Consider the following 27,620-nt stretch of genomic DNA (forward strand, 5'->3'; position numbering starts at 1 on the left):
AATATCCAACCCCATCCATCTCCCAGCCTGACAGCTCCCCAGAGAACCGTGCCGTGCAGTTACATCAGCGCCAAACTTGGTCCAGCCCCCTGGCCCGAGCCATCTCTGTGCCCATGAACCCATGCACTACCGGGACTCCGAGAATCTGTTGTCGTTAATTTAGCAAAAATATATGAATGTCTCTTCGTACCAGGTGTTATGCATTGAGGATAGAATGGTGGATAAAAGCAGAGTCTTAATACTGTTAAGTCTCACACTTGTGAACTTTAGAATACAAGGAACGAGATGGGCCTTAAGCCAGTCGTCCCCACAAACAAAGGTACAAGTTCAGCTGTGGCTGGGAGGTCACGACGCCGGGAGAGCCACTCCTGAGGGGTGTCTGACTTCATCAGGGGACGTTTTTCCAGAGATGCCACATCCAAGCCAAGATCTGAAGGATGGATAGGAGCAACCTGGAGAAAGAAGGGAAGGAGGAGGGCCTAAGGCAGGGAACTTCCTCTGCAAAGGGAAAGAGACTGGCAAAGGGGAGAAGGAAAAGACGTTGGCAACTAGAGCCAAGGAAGCAACGGCGAGGGCAGCGGGCGTGAGATGCAGGAACAGGACCGAGACCAGACCTAAGACACCTGCAGAGAGCTTGCATTTTTAGAGGAGAGTAATAAACAGGGGTGGGAAAGTTGCTGTGGGGTGTGTGTGTGTGTGTGTGTGTGTGTGTGTGTGTGTGTGTGTGATCACTCGCTCCTGTGTGATTGAGACTGAGAGAGACAGCTGTGCTGCTGAGGTCCACGGTGGGAAGATGGCCCTGGCTGAGGTGCTTGGGGACCGTGCGAGTAGGAGGGCGTGCAGGATCGCACGTGGGAGGGGATGCAGTCAGATGGAGAGAGATGGAGGTGCCGAGACTGGGTACAATTCGGAAGGACTTGTAATGCCGCGGCATCCACGGGGAGCCATGGCTTGAATCTTTTTCCTGTTACCCCTGCCAGGTAGACGGGACGCACAGTCTTACCTACAGCATGTGTAGCAGGAGGGAGCTAGTCCTCGTATGTGTTCACAGCAACACACACCTTCTCTTAGCACCTTTTTTTTGTGTGTGGTACTGGGGTTCCTGGAAGCCCTTCAACCTCTGGGTTACACTCCCAGACCTATTTTTTTATATTTTTATTTGGAAACAGGGTCTCTTAAGCCACCGTGGCTGGCTTCGAACCTGCTCGATCCTCCTGTCTCTGCCTCCCAAGCACAGGGATTACATGCCTGTGCCACCACACCCGGCATCTCTTAGCACCTTTTTACCCCGCCTCCAGCCTGGGCTGCTGGTTTGCTTTACCTGCCCCAGGTGCACAGGGGCTGGAATTCGCCCTGTCTTCTCTGGGCCCAGGTGGCAATCCCCAGTCTCCTCTGAGAAGTGGGACTTTCTAGCAGCCAGTCCTCTTTCTGGCTTCCGTGGGAACCTGGGGAGGAAGTAGAAGGAGGACCGAGGACCCAGGCCCCCAAGAAGTGCTGGCTGGTGCTGGCCTGATTTTGAAGAAGCCGCCTCCCGCGATCCAGAGGGGAGGGCATTTCCCAGCGCTTTGATGCCCGCTTCCTGAGAAGGAGCTGTGGTGGTCCACGGGAACGCTGCCCTGTCAAAACCTTGCTCTCCCTGCCCTGCTCCTCCATTCTACAGGCCAGTCCACAAGCTCCCCAGCTGCACGGCCACCGCCTTGGGCTCAGGATATCCAGTCTCGTCTCAAATCATATGTAGGAGTTCGATTCCTAAAGCAGTTGCGAGGGAGGAGATACTCTGGTTTATTTATTTATTTATTTATTTATTTATTTATTTATTTATTTATTTTACAGGTCTGGGGATGGAACCCAAGGGCATTTAACTTCTGAGCTACACCCCCCCCCCCGCCCTATTTTTATTCTTTATTTTGAAACAAGGTCTCACTAAGTTGCAGAGGGCCTCAGGAAGTAGCTGAGGCTGTCTGAAAACCCCAATCCTCGGGTCTCAGCCTCCCAAATGCTGGGATTACAAGCGTGCGCCACCACGCCCAGCTTTGTTTAAAATTTTTATTGACACATTATAATGATACACAGTAGTGAGATTCATAGGGGGAGACAGTCACATACCACATAACATTATTTGGGCTCCTCCCCCTCCCTCCCACAGTCCCTCTCCACTACTCTGCTGGTCTCTTCTCCTATTTTCTTTCCCTTTTCTTCCTCAAGATGCTCTGGTTTAAAGAGAAGGGCCCGAAACCCCACCTTTTCAGCCCCCACCCATCCTCTTGGCCCAAGGTCGCATCCTGAGGTCCCTCGTCGCTACATTAGATGACAAATGTGGTGTGAAGACCTGATGGAGTCCCCATCCTACAGGAGCAGAGAGGAGGGACCCCCCGTTCCTTTGCCCTCTCCCCACACAGCAGCCCCACCGCAAGGCCACCGTGACCCGGGAGCACCCAATTAGGAGCGGGGCCTCGAATGAGTCCCTAAGTCTGATGCCCGGTCCCTGATCTGGGCAGTGGGTTTAGGAATACCTCCTCCCCAGGCATTATGGGAAGGGCGGTGACACATGGCGAGTGCCTTTCCCGAGCGTGACTCAGTGCCACTCAGTACTAGCTGGGAACTATTATTATTCCACAGATGCCCCATCGTGCCTCCCCCTTCCCCTCTGCCCAGCTCACACCTTCCCAACAGACCCCTCTTCTGACAGAACAACGCACACTCTTCACACCCACTCCCTGGCCTCCTCCTGGACTCCCTGGGGGTGGACAGGGAGGGTGCTGGGACGCTGCTCCGGCCCCCTTCCTGCACGTCCAACCTGCCAAGGCGCTGCCACCCGCCTTCCGCTCTATAAATAATAAACCAGGAACTCGGGAGAAAGAGAGAGAAAAAAGTCAGAGCAGCAGAGTAAATGCCAAGAATCGAAGGCTCAGTCCTGCCCCATCTCCTCAGCCAGGCCTCTAGAGACAGCCTCCGTCCCTCCCTTCTGGAAATGAAACGTCCTTCATTTCAGGCTACCCAGATGACATGCCAGGCCCCGCGGGGCCACTGAAATTCTTCCACTTGTTATTTAACGCAGAGAGAGAATTCTGCTGCGGCCTTTCTTCCCCGCTGGGAGCAAAGAGGAGCCCGGAGGAGGAAAAGAAGGAATGGGATTGGTTAATTATTCCTCAGAGTCCGGGGGCCCTGGCTCCAGGGACTCCCCGCCCCCAGCTAGGAGAGGCTCCCCCTAGCGACGGAGCAGGGGCTGGCAGGGCAATCTCCGCGCCCTCGAGTTGGCGCACAGCTGGAGACCCTCTAGTGGGCTGTCGGTGAGCCTCGGTAGCGGGTTGCTATTTGGTCCGGAACCCACATAGCAGTTGTGTGACCTCGGGTGAGTCAGTGTGCTCCCCCCGCCCCGCCTCAGTTTCCCCATTTGTGACGGAGCTCTCTCATTGGTAAGGATGCATGGGAGGACCCAATTTCAGCTCTCTGCTTATCTGCAAATGTTCCTGGACTTTAAGGACAGGAGGAGGGGCCTCAGGGAACCATTTCATTAGGTCAACACTGAAAAGTGCAGCCAGGCACGCTGAGGTTCCAGAAGGGCGTGTCTGGCTGGTGTTCAGTACTGGGCGCCTAAAGCCAGCCCCCACCCCCACGCGCTACCTCGATTGTGAAGGGCTACTAGGGGCCATGAGCTACTAATGTTCGGCTGAACAACTGATTGGTTTTCTGTAAAAGCATGCTCCCTTCTCTTCTGCTAAAACATAACATGATGTATGAGATCTTAATGAAACTCCTTCCCTACAGAAAAATAAATAAATAAATAGAAGAAGGAGGAGAGGAGAAGTGCTGGGGAGGTCAGGCGAACGGCACCACGGCCCTCCGTAGAGGCCGTAGAGGCCGGTGCTCACAGGAGCGTTTTACAGGCATGCGAGAAACTCGTAATGGTGCAGCAATCAGGATGTGACTCGCTCTGAGGCAGCAACATTAGAAACAGGTAGCAGGTTAGAAGCCATTAGCCAGGGCCCATGGAGACTCCGCCCTTCTCTCCCACTCCAGGAAGCATTTGGAATTCAAGGGAGCGACACCACTAAAATAAATAAATAAATAAATAAATAATAAATAAATAAATAAATAGCCAGGTGTGGTGGCACCGTCACGCCTAGGACTTGAGAGGCTGAGACAGAAGGATCGTAGTTTCGAGGCCAGCCTCAGTGATTCAGTGCGACCTTCAGCAACTTAGCAAGTACCTGTTTCAAAATAAAAAAAGGGCTGAGGTTAGCTCAATCCCCAGTACTTAAGAAAAAAAGATAAATATTCCAGGTGACAGAGATGCCCATCAGCGCGATATAAGCAGCCCCCAAGGCATACATATTATTGTACCTTGTAAATATATGCAATTGTTTCTCGCCTGTAAAAATTAAAAATCAAATTTAAAAAAGATTTGAAGTGCGGGAAGTTCCATTGTGGGGGTTACTCCAGTCCTAGCGCTGCAGAGCGGACAAGGCGCCCTGGGCAGCCTCAGCCTGTGCCTGCAGGAAGCGTGACCATGGTGCCCTGCGTGCTGCAAGGCACTGTGAGTCCAGCATGTTCCTGGAGCCGTGGGGGCCGCCTCCCTCCGCAGCCCTCTCATGGAACCCAGCGGTGGCTAGACAGAGCCCGGCCCCACGTCCTGCTGCCTCCCGAAAAACCCCTCAGGTCAGCGGGGCCCAGGGGCGGCCTCTGCGGCTGCCCAGCCCGGACGCTCACAGCTGTGTCTTCTCTGGGCAGCACGGTCTGAGTTTCCTTCCACTCATCTTCTCCTGCTGTCTGTGGTTTCCCTCCCCTGGTTAGATGGAGAAAATGACCCTAACCCAGCATTTACTAAAGTGCACTCTGTGCTGTAGGAGATGTCAACGGCGTTTCTCAAGAACTGGCTTCCACGGTCAAAGGAGATTGGGAGGGGCTGGGGGTGTAGCTCAGTGGTAGAGCACACTTGGGTGGCAGGTATGAGGTCCTGGGTTCTGTCCCAACATGGAGGGGAGGAAGAGGAGGAGGGAGGGGAGGAGGGAAGGGAGGAGGAGGAGGGCGGAGGATGGAGGGGAGGAGGGAGGAGGGAGGAGAGGGAGGAGGAGGGTGGAGGATGGAGGGGAGAAGGGAGGAGGGGAAGAGGGAGGAGAGGGAGGAGGAGGAGGGTGGAGGATGGAGGGGAGAAGGGAGGAGGGGAGGAGGGAGGAGAGGGAGGAGAGGGAGGAGAGGGAGGAGGAGGGAGGGGAGGAGGGAGAGGAGGAGGCAGGGGAGGAGGAGGAGGGAGAGGAGGAGTACGAGTTGTTAGGTTAACAAAATTAAGCAGATGTAATTTGTTTGTTGGAGAGAGTGCAGTTTTTTCCAAACCTATTCGATAGGTTTTCTCCTCTATATAGAACGATGGTAACGGCGTTTACCTCCCAATGTGTCATCAGGAGCAATGGCTCCCTGCCTGGGGGTGGAAGGGGTGTTAAATGAGCCCTGCAGGCTGCGGTGAGCGGCAGCCCCTCGCACGTGTACGGAGGGAAGAGTGGTCAGGGTGTGTGTTCAGGGTCTTTTTGCCGCCGTAAGTCCAGGAGGGTGCGCCGAGGTCCATGCAGATGGAAGGTGTGCGGAGGGAAGAAGCCACATCCTCTTGGTCTTTAGGGCTTAAAGCTGCAGGGAGTCGCAGTACAGGTAAATGACCACTGGGTGGCAGCACAATCCAAGGAATCATTTAAAGCCCCCCCCCCCCCCCACACACACACACACATACATCAGAATTCCATTTACCTGCCCTGGAGAAATCACTGCCCCTTTCATCCTCCTCCATCCTCTCTGACCTGTGAACGGGGAGGAACGCCGAGCACCCAGTTCCCGAGGGCTTTGGTTGATGTGTTCTCTGAATACTACACACCAGGCAGGTTGGATACACCATGCACAAAGCGTGGAGAGCGCCGGCTCTGAGGCTGGGGTCCTCTGCCCTGTCTATCCCAGATGCCTGCAGGAGAGGGGCCTCATTGCCAGCAGGAATGACTCTGAACCATGCATTCTCAACACGGCAACACCCCCAAGGGGTAGACATTTGTTGTTGGGGGAGGGGAAACTCACTTTTTATGTATAAAACATGACTATATATATCATATATAAACAGATATCTGCCGGGGATAGTGGCGCACGCTTGTAATCCCAGCATGTGGGAGGCTGAGACAAGAGGATCGGTTCAAGGACAGCCTCAGCTACTACTTAGTGAGGCCCTATGCAACTCAGTGAGACCCTGTTTCAAAATAAAAAATAAAAAAATAGGTCTGGGAACGTAGCTTGGAGGTAGAATCCCCCTGGGTTTCATACCCAGTACTGCAAAAACAACAACAACAAAAACAAAACAGATATCTGTGGTTCCATGGGGTTCAGGGCAATTATAAAAACAAGTCTACGAGGTGGTAATGGGGGAAACGGCTGAGAAACAAAACTCTAAGATACCAGGGCTCACTCCCAGCCCCACACCCCAGCGCAGGCCTTGCCCAGATCCTCTGCCTGCTGGCCCTACTGACTCCTCTGCTTCTCTGTATCCCCGCTCTCCCACCCAGGTGGGTCTTCTTGCATGAGAAGGCGTACCAAGTACGGGACACAGCCATCGAGTCCTCAGTGGTGACCAAGGTGAAGGGCTTTGGACGCTACGCCAACAGAGTCATGGACGTATCTGATTATGTGACCCCACCCCAGGTAGGGTCCCCCTTCCCCAGGGGTGTATGGTTGCCACATCTGGGGAGAATAAAGAGGAGGGGGCAGGGCCAAGAGAGTGCCTAGGGCCTCCCGAACCACAAGCTGTGGTGTTCTTCATCCAGGCAGCCCCAGGGCCCGTGCACCGGCAGCTGAGAGCCACGGGAAACTTGGGCCTGCTCTGGAGTCCACCAGTGGACTTCAGGAAAGCTGAGCTCCTGTCTGGGCCCCGCTCTGACCTTCAGTGCAATGATAAAAAACAACACACAGTCAGGCTGGTGGTGCCCACCTGTCATCCCAGCACCTCAGGAGGCCGAGATAGGAGGATAGCAAGTTTGGAGGTCAGCCTGGGCCACTTAGTGACACCCCGGCCCCAAATAACAAATAAAGAGGGCTGGGGGGGGTAGCTCAGTGGTAGAGAGCCCCTGGGGCCACCCCCGGTACCTACACACACACACACACACACACACACACACACACACACACACACAGAGCAAGAGGGCCATGTGGGTGTTTCGGAGCCCAGCAACCTTGCTCAAATAACCTAGTGGGAGCCTCTGTGGAGTGAGGCTGAGCACAGTCCCCGCCTCGCAGGTCACAGCTGCTACATCTCTCTCCCCGTTTCTCCTCCCAAGGGCACCTCTGTCTTTGTCATCATCACCAAGATGATCGTCACTGAGAACCAGATGCAAGGCTTCTGCCCGGAGGTGAGGAGAGCGCACGAGGTTGGATGAAGCAGGTCGAGGGAGAAAATGTCGGCAGCTGAAGGCGGCGGGCAGGGAGGGCTGGGGGCAGCGTCCGGCTTGGGCTGTGAAGGGCCCTCCGCACTCTAGTGGCCACCGCTGGGCACGGGCAGCGCTCCACACCCTGCCGCTGTGTCCCCACAGAGCGAGGAGAAGTTCCGCTGCATGTCTGACGGCGAATGCGGACCCGGACGCTTCCCGAGTGGGGGTGAGTGGAGCCCCTTCCCTGCTCCCCTCAGCCCGCCCCTCAGCAGGCAGCAGCTGCCCTGGGCGGGGGGGGGGGGGGGGGGGCTGTTCTGTGTCATTCTGCCAGTGTTGATAGAGGCTTAGTGGGTGACAGCTGGCAGGGGCTGGGAAGGTGGCCTGCTCCTGTCTAGGGACAAATAGGGGTGCAGTGGAGCGGCCGAGGGACTGTCCTGAGGGGCTGGCCCCAGAAGCTACCTGGAGGTGATGATATTTGTCATGGGCCCAGGAGACAGGTAAGTTTGGGCAGAATGGGCTTCCAGGCAGATGCTCCGGTTAGGAGGCCAGGAAGGAAGAGTGAGGAGGACCAGGGGTCCTGGCGGCCGGGCTCGGAGCCTCAGAGGAGGACCACCATCTTCCTCTGGCTTGGTCTGTGCCCTCCTTCCCCTCTACTCGGGGGTCTTGGGTGGGCTCATTCCTGCGGAGGAGGGAAGCCAGTGGCCAAGGGTGGGTGGCCAGCCAGCCCTGTGGCTCCACCCTCTCAGGGGTCCTCACTGGCCGCTGCGTGAACTACAGCTCTGCGCTCCGGACCTGCGAGATCCAGGGCTGGTGCCCCGCGGAGGTGGACACGGTGGAAATGTAAGGACCTTCCTGGGGCCGGACAGCGGCCGCAGGGTGTCAGCTCCCCAGCCCAGCCCATCTACCCCCGGCCCCACACTCAGAGGCCCAGGAAGGCCTTCGCATCACGACCTCCTGGAGGGCCCTTGTCCTGTCAGGTCTCCCCGAGAGGGGCCCCCGGGAACACGTCCTAAGAGCTGAGGCCTCCTGTTCCCTCCCGCAGGCCCATCATGATGGAAGCCGAGAACTTCACCATTTTCATCAAGAACAGCATCCGTTTCCCCCTCTTCAATTTTGAGAAGTGAGTCCTCGGTTCCTCCCTGGCTCCCCCTGCCTCCAGGAGAGCTGCGCAGAGGGATCTCCCCACTTTCTACCCTCCCATCTCCCCGGGACTCCTATTCCCAGTCTCCCAGCAGGCCTCAACCACTGAAGTCAGGACCTTCCTGGGGCCGGATTCTGGTGGACTTTGGGGTCAACTTCCATGCCGGCCTCCCTGCCCTGGGGCTCAGGCCACATGGGGGCTTTGCTTGGTACAGGGGAGAGCATGGCCAGTCTCCCTCTCCCCACATCAAGCCCCCGTGTGGTGCCCCTTTTCTCTTAGTCCCACCTTGCAGGACTTGACCTGGTGGGCATGAGCCACCTGCAATACAGAGCGTGAGGCCCTACAGACAGGACGTCAGGAGGACCCCTGCCCTTAGGATCAGCTGGGGACGTTAGACTTGAATACACATAACCCTGCTGTGGATGGAGGTGGCAGGTGTTACTAAAGAGATGCAGAGAAAGCAGGCATGATGGCACATGCTTGTAATTACAGCATTCTGGAGGCCGAGACAGGAGGATCACAGTTCGAGGACAGCCTCAGCTACTTAGCGAGGCCCTTTGCAACTCAGTGAGACCCTGTTTCAAAATAAAGAATAAAAAATAGGGCTGGGGGTGTAGCATAGAGGTAGAATGCCCCTGGGTTTCCTCCCCAGTACCAAAGAGAGACAGACAGAAAGACAGATAGACACAAGGGAAGCTGGGAGGGACACAGGGGGCATCTGAGAGATCAGGGCTTGGATGCCCCTGCCCGGGTGTGGAGAGCCCAAAGCTTCCCAGAGCCAGAGGACAGTTTGCGTGTGACTGCTGTAACCTCCTCCTCCTCAGGGGAAACCTCCTGCCCAACCTGACAACCAAGGACCTGAAGACTTGCCGCTTCCACCCTGAAAAGGCCCCCTTCTGCCCCATCTTGAAGGTCGGGGACGTGGTCAAGTTTGCAGGGCAGGATTTTGCCAAGCTGGCTCGCACGGTGAGGACCTATTGGTTCTTCCCTGAGCCCTATCCTGAAAGCTGTCCTTCCTAGACCTCCGGCTCCTCGGAGGCCTCTGGGACACCAGGACGGAGCAGCTGTGCGACAGCACCACCTGGTGGAAGCATCCCAGCCCTGCAACTGTCTATCCCCCACCCCCAGTCCTTTCTACCCCACCCTGCCCCTGCCGCAAGTGGCCTTGCCTCCCCTCACCCGCTTCCCCCAAGCCTCAGTTTCCCCTTCCTGTCTTCACACTTCACCTCGGGGAATGGCCTTAGATCTCTGAGAAGAGGCACACAATCCTGTGGCCACATTCTCTGGCCTGTGCTGTAGCTAAGGACTGAACCCTCCAGAAGCAGGACTCCGGGGCTCCAGGGTCCTTCCCCTGGCTCAGCGCTTTTTTACTGAGCCATGTGTGAGAAGTCGCTTTCCTCCCTGCCTCCTCCTGCCACCCAGGAATGGAATGAAGTCACTTGTCTCATACACACACACACACACACACACACACACACACACACTCACACCTACCCTGAGCTCACACCTGACTCCTTCCTTCAGGGCGGAGTTCTGGGCATTAAGATCGGCTGGGTGTGCGATCTGGACAAGGCCTGGGACCAGTGCACCCCCAAATACTCCTTCACCCGGCTGGACGGCGCATCTGAGAAGAGCAGCGTCTCCCCTGGCTACAATTTCAGGTAAGCCCTTGCTCTCCCGGGGCATCTGGAGAGAGCAGGACCATCCAGAGCACTTTATCTCGGGGAAGAAAAGATTCCAGGCCCCTCCCACCCCATCAGGCTTTGGCTCAAACTGGAAAGGACTTCGTAACAGCCCCTGTGCTCAACGGACTAACGGCTCCCGTCAGGAAGGAACGGGCCGAGGGTCCTGCTCAGGTAGGGGCCAAGGTCCCCTGATGCACCGGGTTCTGTGATCTCGGCCAGAAGCTCGGATGTGCCTAGGTAATGTCCAGGTAGCCCATATTTTCTGTCCCATACCTGCATTTTCTAAGTTTTCTTACTCTCCAATGTAAGAGCATAACTGATATCATTTTACAAGATGGCCATTTTGCATTTCCTTACCAAACCAGGAAATGTCATGAGTCAGAACTAGCAATTATTATAATCACTAGCCTTTTCTATGACTTCCCAAAGAAGACCTTAAGCCAGCTTTTAAATGTCATCTCATCTCTATCTCCAACGGCCTCGCTTAAGGGATCTTTTGGGTTTTCTCCACTTGGAAGAGAGAGAAAAAAAGAGAAGACACACAGGATGAACTATTTGGAATACCTGAAGGCCCTTGGATAAGTTCTTGACAATCCCCCCCGCTGTTTTTCCTCCTACAGTGACAACAGTATCGTTATTATCCTGAGCATCCTAGCAGCCAATGCATGAAAAGCTTTGGCTCTCAGGTTTGTTTTTCCCTTAAAATCTGAAGATCCCAAAGTTTCTGGCAGGATCCTGATTTAGCGTTATTCACTAAAGAGACTAAGTAGGCAGTGATCGGGAAAATATACATAAAAGAATATACTTGTTTCACATTCAAAGAAGTATTACTCAAATTTCCTTTGTTGTCATATTCTCTGAAATAATGGCATACATAAGCCAAAAAACCACTTCACCTTTTTTTTTTAAACCTTAATGTGTAACTTCAAAAAATAATTACATTTTGTGGTGGTGCCCACTTGTAATCCCGGTACTTGGGAGGCTGAGACAGAAGAAGCGCAGGTTCAAGGCCAGGCTCAGCAATTTAGCAAGGCATTCGGGCAACTTAGTAAGACCCCGTTTTAAAATAAAAATAAGCTGGGCGTGGTGAACGTGCCTGTAATCTCAGTACTTGGGAGGCTGAGATAGGAGGATGACAGGTTTGACTGAGATCAGACCCAGCAATTTAGAAAGTCCCTCCGCAACTTAATGAGACCCTGTTTCAAAATAAAAGGTAAATAGAAATAGGGCTGAGGGTGTAGCTCAGAAGAAGTATGCCCCTGGGTTTAATCCCCAGTACCATAAAAAAAAAAAAAATAGGACTGGGATGTAGCTCAGAGGTAGAATGTCCCTGGGTTCAATTTCCAGTACTGCACAAGCAAAATAATAATAATAATAATAATCACCCATTCCATTAAGTTTCATATTTAATAGTTTAAAATATATGTGTATGTTCTCTGGAAAGAATTTTTAAAAATTGAAATTGCTTTCATAATCAACTCCAGAGTTTAAAAAACCATAGGAAACAACACATATTTTAAAGTAGGTTAAAAATACTGCTTGGCTCACTGGCAGAAATCGGCGTATTTATTCAGTCAGTACATCACACCAAAATCAATACAAAGGATATTTGTATGGGGGCTGAAAATAGTAACACATTAATAAAGTTCTCATAATCTAAAATGCAAATTTTCGGCTTCAGAACTTCCCTCTGGCCCCTGGGGATTCTTCAGGCCTCCAAATAACTGATTAGGCAGGAATGCTTAGGGGACCAGTAAGAAGACCCCGGCTACTGGACTCACTCAGTTTCAGAACAGTGCGTTTCATTTAAAGAATTGGCGTGGAGTCTTTATCTTCCATGTAGTGTAATGTACAGCAGGACATGGGACAGTAGACAAACCTCCTGCTCTATGGAGGCTTGGCTCATGCTGGGGAAGGAGGGACCAAAGACCTCTTAGGACCGTGCAGCGTAATTCCCTGGGCCCAAGGGAAGCCATGTGAGAGGTGTGGACCCCTTCTAGGACCCCAGGGAACCGATTCCCTCACCAAAGCCTCCAGGCCAGAAGGACAGTCAGCCGGACCTTGTGGTTGAGAAGTTTCCAGAGGGCCCGAGGAATGCCACCAAGGTGGCGGAAGGTCAGGCCCTGTGCCAAGCAGAGGGCTTGCCCAGGCCCCTCACATCCCTGCACCTGGTGCCCAGCCACCATCTTTATACCAGCTCTGTCCACGGGTGCCACATTGACACCCAGGGCTAAGCCGAGTGCCCAGGTAGAGGGGCTACAGGGCTGCCTTTCTGAATGCCTAGATAAGACAGGGGCACATGCTATGATATCTATGCTATGGTCCATTTAGGCTGCTCCTTAGAATTTCATGGAGCTACTTATCAGTGGGAAAAACACGGTCATCCTGTGTGCAAAGCATCCTGCCTGCTTAGGCTAATTTTTCTCAGCCACCCTATGAAGTAGGTGCCACACTCCCCACGCTACAGATGAAAATGTAGAGGCTCGCCCAGTTACGTTGGCTTCCCCAGATCACAAGATCTAGCAGGCATGGGAGCTTGGATACAAATATATTTTCTTGCATGACCGCCACCCCAGCCAGGAAGGTTAGGAACATTTGTATTTATTAATCCTCAGAAAAGCATGCCTGTGTGGTTGGTGCTTTCAGCCCTGCTTCAAAACAAAGAATCCGAGAGGCTGACTTGACTGGCAGACGCTGGAGGCACAATTCATAGCCCGGCCCTTTGTCTCCCAAACAAATCCATTTGCCTCTCTTTCCAACAGAGGCCAGATTCTCCAGCATCCTGCCCTTGCCATTTGCTCTGGAGAGAATGATATACTCAGCCAGGAGCGAGCCCTGCTTCCACCTGCAAACTCAGATATCCAGAGGCAGCTAGAGATTGGCATTCCCACCGCTAATGACTTTGGCAGCTCCTTTCCAAATGCGACCCTCCCTTCTCTGTTTGGCAGCTCTTTGACTACAGAATCAGAGATTTTGAGAATGTCTCCATGTTAAAGACCCCACAGAGACGCCTAGACAGAAGCAGTCACTTTAAAGATGAGAAAGCAGAGGCCCCAAAGGGGGAGTGACTCGCCTACGGCCACAGGTGCCTCTTAGAGGAGGCTAAGAGCTCGGTTAGTCTCAACTCCTCCTCCAGCAGGCTCTCCGTGGCCCACCCCAGACCAGGCCTGCCTCATACGATGGCCTGTTCATCGCCACATGGCTCTAGTGATTGGCCAGGTGACCTCAGATGGAGCCACGATATATCTTCCTTCAATTTCTACCCAATGTGCAGGGTCCTCTCCATCTGTATTAATCTTTATTTTTGTTCTTTCCCTGTCTGAAATTGGTAGAGAGCTTTTGTTTATGTTCTTAGGTCTACCCTGCATGGCTAAAGAGTCCAGGGAATGCTCTAACTTAAGTGTGCGTGCATGTGCGTGTGTGTGTGTGTGTGTGTGTGTGTGTGTGTGTGTGTGTGTTACTGGGAATGGAACCCAGGGCCATTCTATCTCTGAACTACACCCCCAGCCCTATTTTTGATTCTTTATTTTGAAACAGGGTCTCGCTGAGTTGCAGAGGGCCTCACTAAGCTGAGACTGTCCTCCAACTGCAGTCCTCCTGTCTGAGCCTCCCAAATGCTGAGACTACAAGCATGCACCACCACGCCCGGCTTTTAGCATTTTTTTTTTTTTTTTTCAGTACTGAGGATGGAACCCAGGGACATTTTACCTTTGAGCTACACCCTCAGCCCTATTTTTTTTATTCTTTATTTTGAAACAGGGTCTCACTGAGTTGCAAAGGGCCTAAGTAGCTAACTACGATCCTCCTGTCTCAGCCTCCCAAATGCTGGGATTACAAGCATGAGCCACCACACCTGGCTTTTTTTTTTTTTTTTTTTTTTTGGTGGTACTGGGGATGGAACCCCTCTACCTCTGGGCTACATATCCCAGACCTATTTTATATTTTATTTGGAAACAGGGTCTCTTAAGCCAGCGAGGCTGGCTTCGAACCTGAGCCATCCTCCTGTCTCTGCCTCCCAAGCATGGGGATTACAAGCGTGCACCACCATGCCCGGCCATGCCTGACTTTTAACTTAACTCTTTTTATGAATCCTCTTTTTACCAGCACATTCAGAGTGCAGTTAGTTGATAGGGTCATCTGGATTTGTAGAGGATGAAGGCTAGCATCTCTAAAACTGAGAACTGCCAAAAACCACCGACTTGGTGGGTGGTGTGCGGGAGAAAGGCATCATGGTGTCCTTCGGCTTAGATGAGGATCCCTGAGCCACAGGCCAGGCTCCTGCAGCCCAGGTGGACCCTCCACTCATTGGAGCAGGATTTCCGGCAGAGCCGGGACAGGGTGCAGTGTTGCGTGTGAGCGGGCGCACTTGTGAGTTTGTGAGAGTGGGTGTGTCTGCTGGTGGGCGAATGTGTGAGGCTGAGAGTGTGTCAGTACGTGAGCATACAGGCATTGATGGTGCGATGACAGATTAATAATACCGTATCTGTCAGGGTCTCAGCAGGAAACAGATGGCACATGCAAATTGGGTAATTTGAGGAGAGTGTAATCAAGAGACTGTTTTAAAGGTGTGGGCAGGGTGCAGGGGAACCACGGAAGATAGCGCAGGGTCTGGGGACAGTCATGGGACCTGAGGTTTTAGCCAGGTCTGAAGGGGGTGGGAGAAAGGAGTTCTTGTGGCTGGAGGAAGAGAGGCCAGAGAGGAGAGGCCAGGGGCGCCGCCTAGGTCAGCCCAAGCGCCGCAGAGCTGAGACAAAGCCGCCCCCTCCCCAGGCAGCCCCGGGCAGGCTGAGGCCCTGGCCCAGGACCATATGGAAGCCTATCCATCCCCCTGCCTTCCTGAAAAAGCAGGGACCATGGGACCGTTGCCCAGGGAAGATGCACATAGCTATAGCCACAAGCAGTACTGCGATTTTTTTTCTAAAAGAGAAAATTTTATGTCGACAACTAAGACATCAATGAATTCTCAGAGTGTTGATCCCCAGCACTATTGATTTCCACAGAGTCCTGACAGGGGACTCCCCTCCACTCCTCCAGCCCTGCCCACTCTCAGGCGTTAACACACGGGACAGCTGAGGAGTTTCTGGCCAGTCCGTTTTTCTCTGTTTATATTTGTGCAATATAAAATTCCAGGACATTTCATTCTATTTTTTGGTGCCACTGGGGATTGAACCCACAGGCATTCTGCCTCCAAGCTACACCCCCAAGCCCCACTCTATTTTTATTTTGAAACAGGGGCTTGCCAGGTTCATGAGAGTTTCACTACTTGCTCGAACCTGCAGTCCTTTGTGTCTCAGCCTCCAACAAGTACTGGGATTACAAACATGTGCCCAGCTAAGATTCCAGGACTTTGAAGACCTCTAACAGCCGATTCCTCAGCTTAAGAACCCCTAGAGGTAAGTCTGCCAAGCCACTTCACACCTGTGAGCACAGAGCTCACCACACCCTTCCTCACCAAGGCAGCCGCAGAAGGGTTTAACTTGCTTGAGCTCGATTAAGAGACACATTAAACCTCCAAGCCAGGGGACCTCATCTATATGCATTGCTTCTAACATGCATTGCTTCTAACACACCTTCTGTTATCATGTGGCACACACACACACACACACACACACACACACACACACACACAAAGTAGCAGCAGTAAGAAATGCCCAGCAGCAATTTCGGAGGCAAAGAAGAGAAGCAGAACAAAGCATGTACCCAAAAAGTCTGATTTCTCGTTTCTCTGAGAGTTCCTAAGACAGCTTCGCTACTAAAAGGCAGTGCAGTTTTGGACTTCCTCTCTTGGTGTCTGGGACAAAAAAAAAAACCACTCGTTCAGCTGCTAGATGTTCTGCGTGCGGTAGGTGTTTCCAGCGACCGCTCCGTGTTGGAAGTGTAGCCGTAGCAGCTTTCATGAAGCTCGGAGATTTGGCCCCGGTTCCGCTTCCATGCCGAAGCGTGCAGATCCGCAGGATCTTAGGCCAATCGACAGAGACGGAATCGAAGCGCCCCTGGCTTCCAGCACTCTCTCTGCAATCTGGTTCTTCTCCTTCCAAAAGCCACAGAATATGTGTTAAAAAGCCGCCATTTGCATCCTTTCCACAGAAACACTGGCAGGCCCTCTTCCACGGGGCAGGTGCTTGGAAGCTCCGTGGCCCTGTTTCTTCCTCGCTTTCTTGAGGCGTGATTGGGAGGCAAGGCCGTGCGACTGATCTGGGTTTAAATGTTTCTGTGCATCTACGTGACAGCATCTAAAGTGATTGGCAGAAATTTTAATCTAAGCCGGGCGCTGCGGTGTGTGCTTATAACCTAGTACTCTGTAGGCTGAGACAGGAGGATCTCATGGTCAAGACCAGCCTCGGCCATTTAGAAAGACCTTATCTCAAAATTAAAAAAAAAAAAATTTTTTAAAGGCTGAGGTATAGTTTCAAGGTAGAATGAGGAAGGAAAGAAAGAAGGGAGGGAGGGAAGGAGGGAGATACAATCTAACACTCACTGTGCACTTGGCCGGGAGCCAGTGATTTAGCAAGTGCTCTGCATGGATTATCTCCTCTGCTTTGAAGAGAGCGTTTTCTAGCTGGAAATCTGGGCCTCGGGGGGTCCATTACCTGCCCAAGACCATGCAGAAGATCAAGGCAGAGCAAAACTTCAGTGGCCAACAGCCGGCTCCAGAGCCTCTGCTCTCGGCCACAGGAGAGTAGGACCAGTGCGGCTCCTCCCATCTCCCAGATAAGGAAACCAAGGTCAGTAAGGTCACCCCCAAAGCAGGCAGCAGTGGTGCGGCTCTCTAGAACGACTGCTGGTGGCAGCTGTGTGTCTCTGTTGATCATTCCCTGTCTCCTCACTCAAGGATAAACTAATAATAATACAGCCTTAAAAAGTCAACCACAAACAACTTCTTCAGTGTCTGCCTTGGCGGTTGATTATGTTTCTAGGCTAGGAACAAATAAACTTGGCTTGGGGCCCTTCTCTAAGGGAGGAGTCCCAGCAGGTTCCAAGGATGTGGCCCTATCCCAGACTCAACAAGACTGCCAGGAGATATTTTCCTATCAGTATAAAATCAACTGTAAAAGTGTAGTTCGGCTGGCAAAATTACTTCTCACCAGGCAAAGCTTTGCTGAGAATACCACCTCCTTCACTTAGAAACCCAAATTCCAGGCCCAAGTTTTCCCTTGCAAGTCAGACCCGGATCCCCACAAGTTTGTTGCTGTTTTTCCTGCTGTGGTAACAGTTACGTGTCCCTGCCTTGGGAAGGAGTTTCCCCACTGTACGGGAGGATAGATCATTTCTAAACAGATGTCTGTGAGCTTCCAAGGGATTTGTACATCGTGATTAAAAAAAAAAAAAAAAAACCCTTCTCAGCCGGGCGTGGTGGCGCACGCTTGTAATCCCAGCATTCAGGAGGCTGAGACCCGGAGGATCGCGGTTCATGGACAGCCTCAGCTACTCAGTGAGGCCCTCTGCAACTCAGTGAGACCCGGTTTCAAAATAAAGAATAAAGCCAGGCGTGGTGGCGCATGCTTGTAATCCCCGCGCTTGGGAGGCAGAGACAGGAGGATCGCGCAGGTTCGAAGCTAGCCGCGCGCGCTGGCTTAGGAGACCCTGTTTCCAATTAAAAATGTAAAAATAGGTCTGGGAGTGTAGCCCGGAGGTAGAAGGGCTTCCAGGAACCCCAGTACCACCAAAAAAAAAAATAATAATAATAATAAAATAAAATAAAAAAATAAAGAATAAAAAATAGGGCAGGGGGTATAGCTCGGAGGTCAAAAGCCCCTGGGTTCCATCCCCAGACCCGCAAAAAAAAAAAAAAAAAAAAAAAAAACAAAAACCTTCTCCATTCAGCAAACACTTATTGACTACTGGTTGCTGTAAATGTCAGGTCAGCCTGGGGAGGCACGTCTAAGGGCCGGAGCTCACCAGAGCTCAAACGTGCTGCCCCCGCGGGCTGTGCATCTCCCTCTGCTGAAGGCATGCGGGCGATGGGGGTTAAACCCCTAACGGATAGTGTGGAGAGAGCTTTAAAGTTCACTTTCAACTTCCTGATTACAGCCCAGGCTGGGCTTTGTGACTGACACAGACATGAATGAGACCGGTTCCTATGACGAAGAGATTTTTGTTTTGGTGGAAGTGATGAATCTGAACCCAAATGGCAAAAGTGTTTATATATATATAAAAAATACAGTGGTCCCTCTGTATCCACAGCTGCAGCCATGGCTTCAACCAAATATAGGTTGAAAATATTTGGAAAATCATAGCATCTGTCCTGGACATCAGCCAACTTCTTTTTCTTGTCGTTTTTTCCTAAATAATGATAGATCACATTTTATTATGAATTATAAGTGATTTAGAGATTATTTTAAAGCATACAGGAAGATGTGCGTAGATTATATGCAAATACCATGCTATTTTTGTCTGTTTGTTTTTGCAGTACTAGGGATGGAACCCAGGGACACCTACCACGGAGCTACACTCCCAGCCCTATTTTTTATTCTTTATTTTGAAACAGGGTCTCACTGAGTTGCAGAGGGCTCACTAAGTAGCTGAGGCCGGCCGTGAACCTTGACCCTTCCTGTCTCAACTTCCCAAGTACTGGGATTACAAACGTGCCGCTCCACACCTGGCCTATCACCATGCTATTTTATATTTTATATCAGGAACTTAAGCATCTATGGGTTTGGGTATCTGTGGGGGTTCCCAAGGTGATGAATACGGTGGGATGACTGTATTTTGTGCAGGGACAAGCCAAGAACAATCAAAATGAAGTCAAGGTAAAGCAGACAGCGTAGGTAGGATGTGGGTCAGGAGACCTGTGAGCTACAGCTGGAGCCTTGCCGCAGACATTCGGTGTGGTTTTGAGAGAATCTCATCCCTTCCATGGGCATCAGCTTCCTGCTCTGTCAAATGGACTGGTCCAAGGAGATCACCTCTAATGCCCCTCGAAGCTCCAACCGCCTACAGCAGCGCACCTGAGAGCCCAGGGAAGGCTTCGGGAACTCGGGCTGCCGAAGCAGGCGCTGTTATTTATAGACCTATCACGTCGGAATGGAACTTCAACCCTGCCCTGCAGAAACACATTTAACAAATGATTTATGACGGCAATCCACGTCTGTACTCGCTCATTCTTTATCTATTGCCGCTAATGGCACGAGGGCACGCACGCATGAAACGTCTCGCACTGCCAGGCCTCAGAAGGGTGCAGCTTGGTCACAGAACAGGTGTGTCCGACAAAGCCCCCAATGGGAAAGCACACTCAGCAGGGGGGCTGTGAAGAAATGTGCACTGCAGGCACCAACACGAACGCCAAGGTGTGTGCGGAGGAAGAGGCACGCCACCGCCACGGCAGATCCGCAGCCGTGCCAGGAGGAATGCCAGCCTGGTTTTGAGCTGGGGTCCCTACAGGAGCAACCGTCACCAAGAGACGTGGTTGCAGGTGAGACCGGGACAAAGCAGGGAGGCGGTAGGAGGAATAAATACCCCCCTGTTTCTCCTTCTTGCCCCTGGTCCACTGCCATTGTCTCCCACTCACCAAGTCCCCAGAAACCAGAGGGCCCGGGAGCCAGAGGATGGAGTAGGCTGTGACTGTCAGCCTGCAGGTCCCACGCCAGGGCCTGGGCCCAGGGCCAAGTGGAGACTGGACGGCACAGTTTCCTACAAGTGTCTGCGCTGGGTGTCCCTTGCAGGTGACTCAGCTGAGAGGCCTCCCTCTGCGGACAACTGCAGCCCCGCCTGTGTCCTCCCTCCTCAAGGCCAGGGGCAGGAGGCCAGGCTCCGCCTCCCCTGTGACCCAGCGCTGGAGTCACAGCCTCCATGTGCTTTCCCTAGCAGCTGAGGTTATCTCCGCAGGCACCCGCTTAGCGAGCTCCCGGGCCTCTCGAGGCTGCAGAGAGCTCCTTTTTGGCTCCTGTCTTAGGGAACCAGCAGGAGCAGGCAGGGGCTCTGGTTTTTAGCAGCCTGAGTTCATATCTCATCTGTGCCCCTTGCAGTGCTAGGAGCCAGTAGAGTTGCTAGACTCTCCCCCAGCCCGTAACACCAAGACAGCATCCACAGATAATATTAACTGAAGGTTGTGTCAGGCGCTGTGCCCAGTCCTAACCTCCAGTAGCTCACGTAATCCTCTCAACAGCCCTACAGCTCCCGTCTTATCTCTGCATCACAGATGGGGAAACTGACCCGCACAGAGGCGAGGTAGCTAGTCCAAGGTCTCAGCCAAGCAGAGCTGGGGTTCAGGCCTAGGACTGCCTCCTTTCAGGGTTCCTAAGCTGCCAGCTCCCTGTCAAGCTGTTGCTGTGAGGCCTAAGAGAAGCAACAGGTGTGAAGCCCCAGCCCAGTGTGAGCGGAGTAAGGGCTCCACATCCATCAGGTCCCGACTCCCCCACTTCCCCTGCACAGCGGCTGGTTCCCACCAGTGGCACCAATTTTGCCGCGTAGCCAGCTGCCAGAGTGAGAGGAACAGCCTGTTAGTACTACCGTACACCAGCTCCATCTGCCGAGTCAGGAGATTCTGGAAAAGCCCAGTCAGCAGGAGGAAACCCCAAGGCCAATAACGCTAAATGCAGTCTTTGAGAGGTCAAAAATCTCAGGAACGCATCTGTCCTTCCCGCCAGCATTTGCCCAAGCCGTTCCTGCAGACGTTCAGCCGACGGACACACAGAGGGCAAGAAAGAGCTTGCCATCCACAGTCCCCACTGTGAAGCAGGTCTGCTGTGGCAGGTGTGGCAGAAGAGAGAGGAATGGCAGCCCAGGGGAGTGGGGGTGGCGATTCTCTCAGCCTCGGCTCTGCCCCGGGAAGCCAGCACTTCCAAGAAAGAGAAAGGGAAACCCTATCGGTCCTGCTTCCCAGTGCCCGTGGTGTACCTATTTCACTGAGGCCAGCTTCACCAGCTAAAGTCACTGAAAATGGAACCAGGAAGAGATGCACGCAGCTGGCCCCGCTGGCCGGGCTGCGGTGAGCCAGCCATGGCCGTGTCCATCCATCTGTACCCTCCAGCCCCACCTGCCGCCCACCCCTTCAGCTTCTTCATAAACCTGGGGCCTTTCCCCCAGGAGCTTGCGATCTCAGCTCTAGTGGGGCATCTCGGTGCCTGCGGTGTTTTAATATTTGGTGGACACTGAAAGGATGAGAGGCTGTCTGAGCAGGGTGCTAACAGATGAATAGGATTTCACAGAGGGAAGGGAGGAGAGGGGACAGCGCGGTGTGTCAACAAGGCTGTGTCTGGGGCGGGTCAGGAAATCCAGGCAGGCAGGCGGTGTGGAATGGCTAGAATGGAGGTGTGCGGAGGGAGCTAATCTGCCTGTGGTGCTGCCCCAGGCCCGGGGGGCTGCCTCTGGCAATGGCCCTGTGGCTGCAGGGCTCCCAAGATGCCATGGGGCATCACGTGGTGACAGACAGCTCGAGAGAGACTTCGCCAAACTGGCTTTTATAACAGACTCACTGTCCATCTAACAACTCATGAGCCCACTCATCTATCCATCACGTGAGTGAACCCATTCACGCGGGCAGAGGCCCAGTCGCCTTTTAAAGGGTCCACCTGGCTCCCTCTGAATACCTCACTATGGGGCTTCAGTTTCAGGGTGGTGAGTTTTGGAGGGGAGGGACCTGGGCGCTGGCTGGGAGTGCGAGCTCTGCAGCTGGGCTGACTGGGTTTGAGCCCAGCTTCGTTCACTCTTGGTTTTTGTAACCTTAGACAAATTGTTTAACGTCTCAGATCCTGGCTCCTTATCTGTAAAATGGGAAGAGCAGCAGTGCTCGGTTTCACCGCTGGCTGTGATGATGCAGTGGGTTAATGCGCACACCGCGCTTGGCACGTAGCCGGCACGAGGTGTATGTTGGCAGTTATTGTTGCTACTGGTACTCTCTCCAAGAGTCAGAAGTGTGTCATGGTTAAGCCAACAGAGATATTATTCTTTCCTTTTATCCTGATGCTAGGATAAGAGGAAAAGCCGTCAGTGTAAATGGGCACTTGCTCAACTCATCCTCCCCACAGTTCATATTTTCTTCCCATTTTTTTCTTTTTCAGTTGGGATATAAAGCTCAGACAGGGTGAGTGACTTGCCCAGGCACAAGAAGCTGGTTGAGGAGAGAGAGCCAAGCACCACACCCGCCACCTAGGACCTTCTTAGAGGGTTGGTTCCTAGGAATGGAGCATCCTGGGAATTGGCACTCATTCTGTCTAATCTTCCCCAATGTTAACTCGTCCTTTGGCCTTTGGTAAACTTTTCCCTGAGACTAGATTGTCTGAGCAGTAAAACTAGAGGGCTTGTTGGCCAGGTACGGTGGCACACACATGCAATCCAAGCTACTTGGGAGGCTGAGACAGGAGAATCGTAAGCTTGAGGCCAGCCTGGGCAATTTAACAAGACCCTGTCTCAAAATAAAAAATAAAAAGAGCTGGGGAGGCAGCTCAATGTTAGAGCACCCCGGGGTTCAATCTCCAGTATTGCGAAATAATAATAATAGCCAGGATAAGTATTGCTAATTGCTGTAACAAACAACCCCCTCATCTCAGTGGCTTAACACAAAGGTTTATTTGTTGTTCAGAGCATAGTGCACTATGGGTCAGTGAGGATGGGAGGCTCCACGCAGTCATTCAGGGATCTGAGCTCCGACATCTTGACTCAGTCTACCCCAGGGCCTCAGAGACCTCCCCTGACTTCTTTCCGCCAGGCAAGGAAAGGGAGGGTGAAGAAGGTACCCTGCTCTGAACCACATGAGCCCGGGGCAGCAAGCTTCACTTCCATTCACATTCCAACAGCAAGATCTAGTCGTGGGCTCCAGCTAGGCACGAAGGACTAGAAGGGAGGGGGAGAGGGTCCAATCACGTGACAAAGAAGCCAGCCCAGACCCTGGGGCCCACCGAGCTGTCTCCGTCTCAGGGGTGAACCAGATTCTGTGATCCCCGGGGGCCGCACTGGAGCGCAGAAGCCAGGACTCCTGGGCCCTCCTGCCTGAGCCCCGTCCCCCTCCCTCCTGCCCGGGAAGAGGGCCCGTCCCTGCCAAGTCTCCTCCGAGGGTGGGTGGTGGGTGAGATAATGATCTTACCATGCTTACTGCCTCTTGGAAGGCAGGTGCTGGAGGAAAACCAAGTGTGCTTTGATTTCTCTCCCTGTTCCCTTCACATTCCTCCCAGAATAAATCTAGCCAGCCCTCGCTCTGAACGGCAGTGCCCAGGACGCCGACTTCTTGGCCTCAAGTCAATGCTGGAGTCTTGTGCTCGGTTGCAGCCTCAGGCCAGCAAGGAAGGGCTCAGGACCACAACCTCTGCCCAGCCTCCAATGTCTGAGGCCCAGGCTCTCCCTGCCCCCAACACCTGTGGGCCACCCTCTCCACCAACCCAGTCCCTATGGGGATCAGCCGGCACAGCTCTGAGACAGAGGCCTTGAGATGTCCAGCAGTGCTGGAAGGCAGAACTTAGAAGGGCTTTGAGATCTCGCACGACAGCAGCCCCGATCTCTAGAGCAGGAGGCAGGACGGTTCAAGGGGTCACAATCAGGGACTCTGGTTATGAGCAGGGACTCTGAAATCCCTATGATTCTGGAATCAGTATAGATCAGAATCCCGACTCAGGCAGGTTACCTAAGTTGCTAAGGCTGGCTTCAAACCAGCAATTCTTCTGTCTCAGCCGCCCAAGTACTAGGATGACAAGTATGCACCACCACATCTGGCTCCTATTTTTATTTTTATATATTGAATTATTATGTTTATTTATTTATTTATTTATTTACTGGCATTGGGGATTGAACCTAGAGGCATTCTACCTCCAAGTTATACCCTCAGCCCAATCTTTTATTTCTCTATTTGGAAACAGGGTCTCACTAGGTTTCTGAGAGCCTTGCTACATTGCCCAGGCTGGCTTTGAACCTGCGATCCTGGGATCACAAGCACTGGGATTACAAGCATGCACTACTAAGCCTGGCTCGGGTCCTATTTTTATAGTCATGAAAACTGACACCCAAGAGCTAAGTAACATAAAAGGTCCCGTGCTTGCAAGTGGGGAGCCAGAATCCACACTCGTGTCTGTCCAGTTGCAGTGGTGCACTGCCCCAGGGCAGGCAGAGCAGTGGCCCTCACTGCTCATGGTTTAAGGTGACCTGCCCCATCATAGTCCTCCTCCTCGGGTCCTGTCCTCCCTCCGTTATTAGCCTGCTTGGGCTGAGTATTTCCCACTCCCTGCTGTAAGGAATATCCCTGGGAGGGACCACATCAGTCACAGAATACTTTCAGGGACCGAGTTATCCCCCTGCTTACTGCTGAGAGAGACCTGAGCATCTGTGGGGGCTGAGAGCGTCCCGAGGGAGGCAGCAGCCCCGAGTAAGGGGAACGTTGACCCCACACACTCACAGGGCTTTGGGGTCCTGCACCCCTGTCATCTCACTCTATTGTCACCACCTGCCAAGGAGACTGGCATCAGGAACCCACCCGAGAGCCAGGAGACCGTGGCCCAGAGATGGTGTCGTGCTAATGGTAGAGGTTGCGCTGTGATGGGCAGAGCCACACAGGGGAAGGTGTGCTGGCTTCAAAGCCAAATGACTGGTGCAGTTCCCATCAGATCCAGCACTTGCTGACTGTGAGGCTACAGGCAGTCCCTCTCCACCCTGGGCATCCGCAGTGGGAGTATGGACACCCACTTGTTGAGGCGGGACACCACCTCTGTGGTGAGATTTTTTTTTTTGGTGGTACTGGGGTTCCTGGAAGCCCTTCTACCTCTGGGCTACACTCCCAGACCTATTTTTACATTTTATATTTGGAAACAGGGTCTCCTAAGCCAGCGCGTGCGGCTGGCTTCGAACCTGCGCGATCCTCCTGTCTCAGCCTCCCAAGCGCGGGGATTACAAGCGTGGGCCACCACGCCCGGCTCTGTGGTGAGATTTAAACATGGCCATCCCATTTGAGCCGGGTGTGGTGGCACACGCTTATAATCCTCGCGCTTGGGAGGCTGAGACAGGAGGATCGCGCAGGTTCGAAGCCAGCCTCAGCTACTTAGTGAGGCTCTCAGCAATTTAGTTAGACGCTGTTTCCAAATAAAATATAAAATGGGTCTGGATGTATAGCCCGGAAGTAGAAAGCCTCTGAGTTCCACCTCCAGTACTACCAAAAAATAAATAAATAAAATAAAATAAATAAACATGGCCATTCCCCTAAGTTCCCCGCACAATTCTCCATACCCAGCAGCCAGGGTAGAGAAGGGTGGTGGACAGAGCCCTGGACTCGGGCAAATCTAGTGTCCATCCCCAGCAGCTGGGTACCGCTGGGTGAGTTAACCCCTCAGAGTCTCATTTGAATAAGAACTGTCAGTCCCCCACGCCACAGGACTGGGGCACAGATGAAACTGTCTGGAAGCCCTTTATTCTCCGACTGCTCCCTAAATGTGAATGGGTTTCTTCAGCAAATAACAACAGTCACCATCAGTGAATACGTCCCAAGGGTTGAGTGTGTCCCGGGACTGTTCTGAGCCCCTGACCCAAGCGCTTTCACGCCATCCTCATAGCAAAGCTGTGAAGCAGGACTTGGTATTGTCCCCACTCGCAGAGGAGGCCACTGAGGCTCAGAGAGGCTCAGTAACTAGGCCGGGGACACCCAAGCGAGTGGGACTGGAGCTGCCTGGAGCCCAGCGGTGGCCCAGGCTTCCCTACACCTCAGCACCTTCGCCCACAGAGATGCCAGCTCTCTGCATCCAGAGACAAAGCCTGTGTGCACAGTCGAGTAGCCTCCCACAGTGGGGGCATGGCAGGCATCTCACCAACCAGTGGCGAGAGGTGCTGGGCTGGAGAGGACCCCGAGGTTCAGGCAGGAGAGACGGGAACCCACGCAGAACCCACCTTGTCTCCAGGTTTGCCAAGTACTACAAGATGGAGAACGGCAGCGAGTACCGCACGCTCCTGAAGGCCTTCGGCATCCGCTTCGACGTGCTGGTGTACGGGAACGTGAGTCCTGGGGCCAGGCAGGTGGGGTGGGCGGGCTGACCAGCCACTGAGCCCCAAAGGGCTCCTCTGGGGGAGGGGTCACATCTCCCATCTCCTCGCCTGTGCTGTGAAAGGGGGACCTGCCGATCCACCCAGAGCCCTGGCTCCGTGGTCCGTAGGCTGGGGACCCAAGATCAGCCCCAGCTCAGCCCACCCACGGGGCCTCCACCCACACTCCTGGTCTCTGTGCTCCAGGCCGGCAAGTTCAACATCATCCCCACCATCATCAGCTCCGTGGCGGCCTTTACTTCTGTGGGAGTGGTGAGTTCAGCCCCTCGGGGCCCCACGGGACAGTTGGGGTGGGGCCCAGGTGGGCAGGGGCGTGCTTGACCAGGTAAGCCCTGCTTCTGCCTGGAAGGTAAAGCCCTCCCTCTTGTCAGGGGCTCCGGAGCAGGCCCTGGCTCCAGCTCCAACACCTCCCTCCCAACGCTCATTGCCTCCCCAAACTGCACTCCGGTTTTCAAGAGGTTCTACCTCATTGCGTATTTTCTTATTTTTCACCATGAAGGTGGGAAGAGATTCTGGGGTATCCACAAACTAAGATGTCTTAATGAGGAAGAAAGTCCACATGGCAAGGCAGTTTCAGAGGAGTCCCTGTCAAGGGGACAGGGGACCCCCTCCTCCAGGTCCCGCCGTTTTTCCCGCCAAGCCCCTCTCTCTGCATGGGTATCTGGGCTCACGCCCAGGAGCTGGGAAGGTGGGCCACGAAGCATCCTGCACAGCTCTGAGCATTTCCCCAAAAGGGAACATCAGCCAGGCCTCTCTGGAGGCCTCCCCACCCCCGCCCTCCGTCCACTCAAGCTCAGTTCAGTGGCTGGAGCCCAGCGCCGCCTGCGCTCACCCCCCTGAGTCTGCCGGCCTCTCCTCCCCAGGGGACCGTCCTCTGTGACATCATCCTGCTCAATTTCCTCAAGGGGGCCGACCAGTACAAAGCCAAAAAGTTTGAAGAGGTGAGTTGGGGCGCCAGGCGGGGAAGGCAGAGCGGCAGGCAGGGAGGGGTGCCGGGCCCCAGCACTCTCAGGAGACCACTGGGCCTCAGTGAGCATTAGAGACTGAGGCAGGAGAGGGCTTGGCCAAGAGTGCTGGGAGGCCGCGGGTCCACTCTCCACCTCCCCACCCATCCCTGTCCCCTCTCGTTTCTGGGGCAGGACAAACCCTGCCAGGGGGTGGCGCGGGTTTCTGTCTGTGCTTGGAATGCATGGAAAGGGTCCCGGGGCCACACAGACCTGCTCTGGCTGCCCCGACGACCGTCCGTGGCCCCCGCTGCTCGCTTCTGTCAAAGAGAGTCACAAGGGAGGGCCTTGCCGTCGTCTGACTCAACAGTGTCTGCCCTTCTGCCCACAGGTGAATGAGACAACATTGAAGGTTGCCACCTTGGCTAACCCCGGGTACCCCGGCGACCAGGCCACCGAGGAGAAGCAGTCCACAGATTCAGGGGCCTACTCCATCGGCCACTAG

The 27,620-nt window shown here is 53.6% G+C and overlaps 1 protein-coding gene across 1 annotated transcript in view; it reads left to right on the top strand.

Moving 5' to 3' along the window:
* The window catches only part of P2RX3 (purinergic receptor P2X 3), a gene marked incomplete at both ends in the record, with an annotated part of 29,536 nt that extends 1,916 nt beyond the window's left edge, over nt 1-27,620 (top strand). Inside the window, 11 exons of the mRNA XM_080696007.1 lie at nt 6,537-6,672; nt 7,305-7,376; nt 7,557-7,620; nt 8,141-8,234; nt 8,437-8,514; nt 9,360-9,501; nt 10,060-10,196; nt 26,030-26,123; nt 26,358-26,423; nt 27,035-27,112; nt 27,507-27,620. Of these exons, the coding sequence (XP_080552133.1) occupies nt 6,537-6,672; nt 7,305-7,376; nt 7,557-7,620; nt 8,141-8,234; nt 8,437-8,514; nt 9,360-9,501; nt 10,060-10,196; nt 26,030-26,123; nt 26,358-26,423; nt 27,035-27,112; nt 27,507-27,620 (1,075 nt within the window). The remainder of the gene's footprint in view (nt 1-6,536; nt 6,673-7,304; nt 7,377-7,556; nt 7,621-8,140; nt 8,235-8,436; nt 8,515-9,359; nt 9,502-10,059; nt 10,197-26,029; nt 26,124-26,357; nt 26,424-27,034; nt 27,113-27,506) is intronic.

Source organism: Muscardinus avellanarius (genome assembly GCF_963383645.1).
Source record: "Muscardinus avellanarius genome assembly, chromosome: 1".
Taxonomy (NCBI): Eukaryota; Metazoa; Chordata; class Mammalia; order Rodentia; family Gliridae; genus Muscardinus; species Muscardinus avellanarius.